Genomic DNA, 10513 nt, shown 5'->3' with positions numbered 1-10513 from the left:
TACACAAGTAACAATTTTACTCGCTATTCAATCCCCTCCCATCTATACCTCTGAAAACAAACAGTAATGGTTGATGTCCCGAAATTCAGTGACTCGAATAACTTAAAACTATCAAAACGATATCGTTTTAGACAAAAAACAAACCAAAACGTTATTTTGACAATTTCAAACCATTTTAGCCACAAACTCATTTTGTGAACTCAAACATTTTTCGAAAACAAATCCCACCATTCTACTATGAAAACGGGACTGTAGCCCAAAACAAAACACCAAACCCCAATCAGCTATGAAAACGGGACTGTAGCCCAAAACAAAACACCAAACCCTAATCAGCCCAAAACAAAACACCAAACCCTAATCTCTCGACTCAACATCTGCTGCGCAGCCTGTCTTCCATCGCCCCTCTCTCTCTCTGTGGCGAGTCGACTGATCGGTGACCTTCTCCGGCAATTTCGACCTTCGACCATCTCTCTCTCTCTCTCTCTCTCTCTCTCTCTCGGTGAGTTTGAGTTTGGACTTGGGTGCGGACCAAGTAAAATTTTATCCTTATTATATTCAGTTCAATATAAACCCATGCTTGAACCAATTTCTTGGACTTAGTAGAGACTTCTGAATTGATTTAGTTTTTGTGTGTGGGTTGCAACCTCTTAGTGCCTTACGTTATTATAGTTATCCAAAAATAAAAAAAATAAAAATCAGATGAATCATCTGATTCCATATGTGCAACTTATCTTAAACTTTTTGGTTCTTATCAGAGGTAATAGCTGGTAGTATTCTCTCTGCAAACCTGTTGTTTAAATGTTCATATGTGCAACATATCTTAATTCTTAAACCTGTTGTGTTTCCCTCTAGCCATTTCCCCAACCTTGAATGTTTTATGCTAAGAAATATGTATAATAATGTCAATTGAAGGTTGTGCTATGGGTGTAGGTACAATAATGCTTATAATGGAGAGTTATTGTTCGTATTTCAGATAGTTCTGTAGACTGGTATTACCAAAATCTGTTTGTGGAGGGGAAATTGAATCCGTTAATTATTTTTTTTATATTATATTTATCATCAAATGTTTTTATTTTATTTAATGGGTTTGAATTGGATGAATTTTCAAAACAATTATTTTATTTTATTATTGCATTTTGGATGAATGTAAAAGTTAATAAAGAATTACTTTTAGGTAAACTTAGGATTTTGAATGATTTTATTTTATTGTATTGTTAGGTAGTAGATAGCTAGTGAATGAGATTGATGGTCTAGTTTATGATTTTGAAATATGTGCTTGTATTAGTTTATGATTTGATTTAGGATTTTGAATGATTTGTTTGTGTTAGGTATTGATTTTGTTGTGTTTTTAATTTTATAAGAGTTAATTTATTAATTATTAATGTTGGAGCATTTAGAAAATGGGAGGAAAAAGGCCAAAAATAAATATTTACAAAATGAGAAAAAAGGCTCAAAAATAATTTTTTAAAGAAAAAAGTCCGATCTACAAACCACCCGCACATTCATGAATCCTATCCGCACAAATGGCAAATCACACTACGAGTGATTGCAAGTTAACTTTTTTCCAAACCACGTACATGCGGATGGATTTTTTTTTTCACAACTGAACGGTGGACACACCTGGTTAAAAGTGTTATTAATCTGAACTTATAAGTTATTATTTATATTTATGTAACAGCAACAGGGTATTCAAAAAAAAAAAAAAAACCCTAATTTCATCTCACCTCACCTTCTCAAGGACTTCTCTAACCGTAACCAGGGTTCGACAATGGCGGGAGGAAAGATAAGGAAGGAGAAGCACCACCGCGGTGGCGGCGCATCAGCAAATCCACACTACCAAGGAGGCATACCATTCCACAAGTCCAAGGGACAACACATCCTGAAAAACCCTCTGCTAATCGACACAATCATCGAAAAGTCTGGAATCAAGGCCACCGACATCATTCTCGAGATCGGTCCCGGTACCGGAAATCTTACAAAGAAGCTTCTAGAAGCTGGCAAGTCCGTCGTCGCCGTCGAGCTTGATCCCCGCATGGTCCTCGAGCTTCAGCGTCGTTTCCAAGGCACCCCTTTCTCCAATCGCCTTAAGGTAATTTCAAAGCTTTATTTATTTATTTTTTATATGTATATATATATATATATATATTTTGTGTTGTATCTATTATGTATTACCTTTGACAACACACTATGCAATCTCAAAAATAGTAATGCTAAAATAATCATATTTATTTTTCATATTTTTCATATTTTACTTACTGTTTTATGTATTTATACTAATAGTTGATAACTTATATGAGTCATGTAACTCATTCAACTAATAAAATTTTATAACATGATAGGGTAAATAAAAGATTATATATAAATATGGTCATGTAACTCATTGAACTAGTGAAATTTTGGAATATGAGAGGGTAAATAAAACATAATCTATAAATGTAGTCATTATACTATTATTTGAACATATTTTTATTTATCATGTTTCGTCTAACTCTTATATGTTTTTCGTGGTAGATATTTGATATGAATGATGTGACTCATTAAACCAATGAAATTTTAACACATGAAACAATAAACAAAACATGATATGTAAGTGTGATCATTGTACCTTTATTTTAAAAAAGATAATATTATGATTACCATCTCATATGTTAATATATATTGGCTTAATATTTCACCTGGTTACCAAAATATGAAACATTGCATATGATGAAGGCAATCGACTAACAATAACAATCAATAATGATAATGAAAATGATCAAATGATGATGGAGATTATCGACATAAATAATTGATATCACTGAATCTAAATGAAAAGAATTAATGATGAATTTGTTCTTTGACACAATTTTCTTGTGTGCCTACATGTTTGATACATTTCATGATGATTTTATTTTATTTCTTTTGATGAAAGTTGAGTGTGTGTGATATGTGTTATGTTAGTTTGAGATATACAAATATACGATGTGTACCTTTAAATTAAAATAATGTTACGAGTTTAATATAAATGTTACGGATTATTTTAGCGAGTAGAGTTATGACTTGGGGTGATGTTTGTTACAAAATGTCATAATTACGTTATGTATGTTATGATAGAATAGAATATATATTTGTTTGGATAACTCAGTATCCGGTTCATTGGACTAATTAATTTGGGGGACTAGTTTCACCAGTGGCCTGGGGTGGGGGTGGGGGTGGGGGTGGGGATGTGTGGTCCCAATTAAAGTTAGGGTAAAAGCCTCGTATAGATTGATCCTATGAAATTGTTTTTTCCACCTAAGAGGTTTCAAATTTGAGATCTTGAAATGAGCATACGATATTCACATTTTTTTTTTAACTGCATACCATAAACAACTCCCTTTTAGATTTACCTATAATTCTTCATATGCTTAGTTACATTTTCTTCACGAGTTACATTTTCTTCTCACAATGCTCTTGATGGGTCTAGATAAAGTAAATGTCTGTTAGTATCCTATAATGTAAAGTGACATTATTAATGTCAAAGTCGATGATGGAGGGGCGGGCATTGGAAGAAGGAGATATATGTGTAGTGATTAACGATGATTGAAATGATCAGTGTTTTAAAAGGCTGGAGGCGCACCGAGGCGATAAGGTCTCCTATAGCCTAAACGCGAGGCGCGAGGCGAGGCGAGGCACGCGCCTCATCAAAGCGAAGCTCAAGTAGTAGAAGAAAAACAAAATTATAAAATAGGCAAAATTTTCAACATAACAAATATATATATATATATATATATATAATATTTAAAAAATCATAACCATTTTCGATAATCTCTAAACATAACATTCAATTTTCTAAAAATTAAAAATATAATATCCAACAAAAGATATAAAGTATAACATTCAATCTTTTATCACTTTTTGCTCTCTTTTGACTACATTTGGTCATTTTATATTGAATAGTTTTGAATCCCTGTGGGTATGTCTACAAAAAAAGCACTTAATCAACAATTAGAGTAGAAAAATGGGTAAAGCCCATGAAGCCCATGCCTTGCACCTCGAAAAAAAGCTCTCGCCTCAGCACCTAAGCTGCGCCTCGCCTCGATCTGTTCGAAGCGCAAGGTTGCGCCTCATTGCACCTCGCGCTTAGGCTCGCGCCTAAGCGCGCCTTTTAAAACACTGGAAATGATAATGAAAATCATGAGTGATAGGGACCTATGCTACTAGAAAACGCTAATACCCTAACGAATTACGTATAGATATGCACGTTCCAAAATATGTTACACTTCCGTTCTAAAACGGTAAATTTAGTGATCCAAAGTGATCCCAAAAGTTTTTCCCAAAATATATCCTTAAATGTTACCGTAAGAGAAAAAAAAAATCAAATATAATGAACTAAAATCTAAGGTGATTTAAATTTTGACATGACAAAAATATCAAAATTTTTAAAAGAAAATGTATTAGATGTCTAGAGATATCTTAAATTCTCAAATGTAACATAGACAAGTGTACCCCTATCGTACACCATTTTAGAGCATGTAGCGTACCACTTTTTCATTCCCATTCCACGTACCGGAACGATCCACGTTCCAGGTAACATAGATAGGGACAATTGCCAACGATAATTGACATCACCAGTCTAACTATACAAATTGAAAAATAAAATAAAATAACTCATGATAAAGCATGTGACTTAATTTATCACGAAATTATTATTATCCAACAATTAAATATAAAGGAATGCAATAGAGATGTATAATTTCTTCTCTATTGTTTTTTTTTTTTTTTTGGGTGTGTTATTTCGTGAAATATCCCACGCATAGCGTGGGAAACCGGCAAGTATTTATAAATGCATATAAGAATCATGGTTTGCGTAATTGTTAATTGAGCTAAAAGAGTCACTGATAGTTATAGTTTGCTTTGAAAAATGTTAAATTTGATTTGGAAATTAAAATTATAATATGAATTTTAAGTCATGTTTGTTTGTTTATGAATCATGCTGGATTGATTGGGTTGTCATCTCCTTCTGAGCTTTCATAATGCTTTATTAATGTTACGTTTTTACCCGAAAATGCTAGTAGTCTAGCAATTTATGTTTTGGATGCAAGTTCCCAAACATGGTATACTATTGTTCCAAAATGGCTAATTTAGTGATCCAAAATGATCCCAAATTTTTTCCTATGTATTTTCTATGAAAGACTTCTTTGGAGGGGGGAAATTAAATATAATGAACAAAAGCTACAGATAGTGGAGTTTAGCAGGGAAAAATGTGAAAAAAAGGGGCCATAATGATTCTAGATTTATATTGTTGTATGATTAATTTGAAGAATAATATATTATATTTTATAAGATGTCCATTTACTAAAATAAAATTACAGTCACATTTAAAAGAACTTTGAATTCTAAAATTGTTCCATGTTATCATTCTTGTTTCTTGTACCAGAATGATCTGCATTCCAAGTGACATAGTTCTCTTCACATATTCTCGTATGCTTGTATAGTTTTATTGCTTCGTCCTAGTGCACTTTTTGAAAGTGGGAGATGTTTTTGAATATAAATTTGATTCTCTGGAAATGATTGTGTTGCAGGTTATCCAAGGAGATGTGCTTAAGTGTGATCTTCCATACTTTGATATATGTGTGGCAAACATCCCTTATCAAATTTCCTCTCCACTCACTTTCAAATTGTTGTCCCATCGACCATTATTCAGGTGTGCAGTGATAATGTTCCAGAGGGAATTTGCCATGAGACTTGTTGCTCAGCCTGGTGACACTCTGTACTGTCGCTTATCTGTGAACACCCAACTCTTGGCTCGTGTTTCCCATTTATTGAAAGTTGGAAAGAACAACTTCCGGCCTCCACCAAAGGTTGATTCTTCTGTAGTGAGAATCGAGCCTAGAAAACCACAGACTTCAGTGAATTTTAAAGAGTGGGATGGTTTAGTCCGAATTTGCTTCAATAGAAAGAACAGGACCCTAGGTTCAATATTTAAACAGAAATCTGTCTTGTCATTATTGGAGAAGAACTATAAAACCTTGCAAGCATTACAACTCTCACAGAATGGATCATCAGAGGATACAATGATAGCAATGGATGTATCCGCTTTAGGGGACACTGGTGAGGACCTGAGTGTGGAGATCGATGATGAAAGAGAAGATGAGGAGATGGAAGTTGAGGATGGGGACACGAAAGGCTCTGAATTTAAGGATAAGATTATGGATGTGTTGAGGCAAGGAGCTTTTGAAGAGAAGAGGTCCTCCAAGCTCACACAAGCAGACTTCATGCACCTGCTCTCTCTGTTTAACATGGCTGGAATACATTTCTCTTGATTGCAGGGCTAATAAATTACATTTTTGTTTTTTTGGCTAAGCGAGTTATATTTTTCGAGTAATTTATTCCAATTTTGTTTTGTTATGGTTGAGACATTAAGATGTAGGATTGGTACATGTCCAAAGAAACAAAAGATTAGGGTTGAAGCTTTTTTGAGTTTTTTTTGTTCGAGTTGGATAATTGTGTTAGTTTGTGCATGAGAGTTTCTTTCTTGTTATTCATATGTAATTTGATGTACTTCTTATGGAGCAAAAGCATCAATCTTCACATGTTTTCTCGGAGTATTTGGTATATTATTTTATGTTTCTCTTTTTTTATTTATTAGGAATCTATAGCGAAAGCAATTGAAGAAAAAATAAGTGGTGAGCAGCGCCGGTACTTGTTGAATGAGCAGCTTAAGGCCATAAAGAAGGTGCATGAAGCTTTGGCGTCATACTTCTTTATGTTACAATTTTTTTTTTTTTTTTTTTTTTTTGGGGTTTATTTCTCCATGTTTAATTTTTCTTCTTGCATCTCCACAAGTGATAAATGAAATAATACTAAACAATATTTTCGCATGGAGTTTTTTGTTGTTTAGGTTGATGTTTGTTAAATTTTCTTATATCAAATAAGAGCCTTTTTGGAATGCAAATTCGTTTGCCTTGATGCAAGAACTGGGGTTGGAGACTGATGACAAAACAGCACTTTCTGGTTAGTTCCTTTCTAGTTTATTTGCATCAGAACTAGATGATTGCTGGATTCTCCTCTCTAGTGATTGACTTGGTACTTGCACGCCTTCTATCAACTTTTGGAATAGTGTATTCCCCAACAAACATTCGTAGACATTGATGGTCATGATGTTAATCAAATTGGATGATGTTATTTGTCCAGTCCTTCTGTATTGCAATGAATACTTCAAATATTTGGGTTAGAAAAATTATTACTATAGCTCAGATGGTATGGATTTTCTTTCAATTCACGTGCATACTTGCAAGATTTTGTAAGTTAGATCCATGAAATATAGTTGGCCATACTATTACATTGATGCCGAACATGGAAAAAAGAGGGGCAGATCTAGAATTTCACATGAAGCATGCTTTGGATGTTTGATAGACTTTTCTAGTTTTAACTTGAGTTCTAAAAACACGGACACGAACACGAGCATAGGTACGGACAAGGGATACTGCAATGAAAAAAAAAATTCAAGTATTTTTATTTGCTATGCATATGAATATAATTTTAGGATACCGAGATATGAAAGGCATCAATGTATTTGGATGTATTTTTATTTCCCCTCTTTTTCTTTTTACTTACCAAAAAAAAAAAAAAAAAAGCAATGAGAAAAACTGGTACGCTAGGTGGCATGCTTGTTTCTTGTTGGTGTCTAACATGTGTTGGACACGGTACCTATTTTGGAGTGTCCATGCTTTACTAGCTTTAGTCTTATTTGTATGGACTTTTTTGAGTTTGAATGTTATTGGATTGATTTATGTTTTATTATGTTTTAAGAGTCCAGGATAGTTTGGTAATATTACTTACAAAAAAAGAGAGTTTGGTTAATAATTAGTTTTGCTAGATGTGGGTTTTTGAATGAGTCCATGGGTTGTATTATTGGTGAATATTGTTATTGGGTCTTATATATGATGTCTTTATTAGGTGTAGAATATTTTTAGTTAGTCAAAGTTTTTAGTTTATTAATTTTAGTCATAGTTCTTGTAGAATTAGGAGGTATATCAATCTGGGAAAATGGGTCAGTCACTTTAGTTATCTTAACAGTCATGGGTAGGATTAAAGCATGATTTGGGTTTCGGGCTAAACAGGTTGGTTCAAATCATGGCTCCCGCCTGGGTATAAGGGCCAAATCAAATGAAAATCGGTTAGGTCACTAACTGGAAAAATTTTACTACAAAAAAAGTACTAATAGAGTTAGGAGAGTCCACCAACCTATATATACTTGTATAATCTTGTTATTCATTAGAATTGAGAGTTCGAGAATTTGTGTGAAGCTTTTGAAACTTTATGTAATGCTTTGTTTAGACTTACCTTAGGGGTCAAATCTTAAAAAAAAAAAAAGACCTACCTTAGGGGTAATTCTTATGGAAGTTTAGGTAGAATTTGTAGATTTTTGTCTTCTCTTAGTTAAAATTACTGTTGCTGGGGTACTTTCAGAGCCGTAAAAAGTCCCATTTTCAGACTCCAAAACATTAGGTCTTGATTAACAATCAACCTTAATCTATTCCCATACTTTTGACCCTTTTAATTACTTACACATAAAACATCCCAAAACAGCAGCTGTCCAGAGGATCCAGCAACCTGCCTTCTAGAAATGAATTCTAATTCTAGCTTTATTCCTCTCCAAAAATTGGATTCTTTCTTCATCTTAGAACCCTAAAACCTAACAAACTTTTCAGAGCCAAAACCCACCACAAAATCAACTTGTATACTCGAAGCAAGTTTACCAAAGCTGTTCTACATCATGCATGCTTGCAATCTTGTGTTGTGGTGACTCAGGGTGACTGTGAGTATAAATCCAGCCTTCAGCTGGATAAATATGACATTTGAAAGATGAAACAAGCTGCTCGCGCTTCACCTGTTATAAGCCTGTTCAAACTAGGCTTCAAAATGAATCCCATTACTGAGAGAAGCTGAGCTCAATCATTTCCATCCTCAACTTGGCTGGTTCAGCAATTCTTATGAAGATGTTTATTAAATTCTTGCTCTGATTTTAATTTGTAATTGAAGGTATAATTTCTTGAATACAGACTTCTAGAAAGGAATGACTGAATTGTGTCTAACCCCAAGGGGTTGGCTTAGTGGCAAGGCCTTCGGTCTTGAGGGTGTGCTCTCTCCAAGGTTTAGGGATCGAAACATCTTAGGTGCTAACAATTCTTTGGGGCCGTTGGACTGGCGGAAAACCCTTGAATTAACCGTGGTTGCACTCATGAGAAACTCCTTGCCGAGAGCCTGTGCACCCCTGGGGATTAGTCGGGCTTTGATCCAGACACCTCGGTGCCAAGCCAAAAAAAAAAAAAATATATTGAGTTGTGTCCTGTCATATGATAAGTTCTTCAGACAAAAAATATTACACATTTTCTTTTATTTAATTTTTTTGGAAAGAAATTTGGAGAAGTGTCCTTTGCTTGAAAGTGTCTTTATGCTAGGTCTTTGGCCAATAGAAACATGACAACACTCCCTGAAAACCACTATAATAGTTTTCTTTCTTTTTTTGTTTTTTCTTTCCAAAGTCACTTCATAATATAATACTATGTTTCTTTAATCCAATCATGAAATTGGGCAAAACTTGTAACTTGGATTTTTTTGTCAAGTGGAGCTTGATCACCTTTGCTGAATTTGGTTTGAGCTTGAGCCAGCTATAAAGATAGTGTGAGGTCAACTGATCTGTGCTCTACGACTTTTACCTTGGGTTGGCTTGTTTACACCACCCTTAATTGAATGTTGTATTTTGGACATGATGTAACTGCATATCGGCATTGATTTGGAATGATCCTCTTTTGTACCTCTGCTCCAGCAAAGTTTAGGGAAAGAATTGAGCCAAATAAGGACAGATGCCCACCTCATGTATTGCAAGTTATAGAAGAAGAACTGACCTGTATTGTTGCTGTGTAGCAGGGGTGCTATGTAGCAGAGTATTACATTGAATTAAGGTGAGAGTTGCAATGTGGCTGAACTAGTAGGCTGTGGATGAGTGGCTGAACTGAGGTTGCTCTGCTGCTGTTTTCCTTGTCATGCTCTACTGATGTTTCCTTGCTCTGGCCTGATGAGTCTGCTCTGCTGCTGCTGCTGGTCCTGCTTTGTGATATGCTCTGCTGCTGGTCAACTGTGGACTGCTGGTATGCTCTGCTGAACTGATATGGTTTGCTAATATGTGTTGGTTTGCTGTGCTCAGCTGTGGACTGTTTTGTTGAGGTGTTTTGTTCTGTTTCTTTGGTTGGTTGCTCAGCAACCTAGTTGGGATGATTTAGCTCATCGTGATACTTTTGCATCTGCCTCTCTTTATTGATGTAACTTGTCTGTACCTTGTACTTTGCTCTTACATCTATAAAGTTCTTTCTTTTTGCTGATAATAATAATAATAAAAAAAAAACCTGACACAACTTCAGCTGTTTGAGGCCAGTTCAAGTGAATTTAAGGTGATACGTAATTATCTTGATTGGCTGACTGCATTGCCTTGGGGTAATTACAGATTTGTACATCTGTCTTTTTTCACCCATCTGTCTAATTTTCCGCT

At 34.7% G+C, this 10513-nt stretch overlaps 1 protein-coding gene across 2 annotated transcripts; it reads left to right on the top strand.

Annotated features, from left to right (window-relative positions):
* The first annotated feature begins 284 nt into the window (after positions 1–284).
* DIM1A (Ribosomal RNA adenine dimethylase family protein) lies at positions 285–6554 on the top strand. Of its 2 annotated transcripts, none has more exons than XM_028197788.2 (3): positions 285–499; positions 1760–2089; positions 5544–6554. In XM_028197788.2, exons 2-3 carry the CDS (start codon positions 1769–1771, stop codon positions 6282–6284), a joined length of 1062 nt encoding a protein of 353 aa, XP_028053589.1. In that variant the 5' UTR covers positions 285–499; positions 1760–1768; the 3' UTR covers positions 6285–6554. The 2 variants fall into 2 exon arrangements, with proteins under 2 accessions (XP_028053589.1, XP_082724830.1); XM_082868704.1 differs by having other exon boundaries at positions 295–532.
* Positions 6555–10513: the final 3959 nt, after the last annotated feature.

Source organism: Camellia sinensis, chromosome 5 (assembly GCF_055761805.1).
Source record: "Camellia sinensis isolate YWXY chromosome 5, ASM5576180v1, whole genome shotgun sequence".
Classification (NCBI taxonomy): Eukaryota; Viridiplantae; Streptophyta; class Magnoliopsida; order Ericales; family Theaceae; genus Camellia; species Camellia sinensis.
This window is presented reverse-complemented; position numbering and strand designations above follow the sequence as displayed.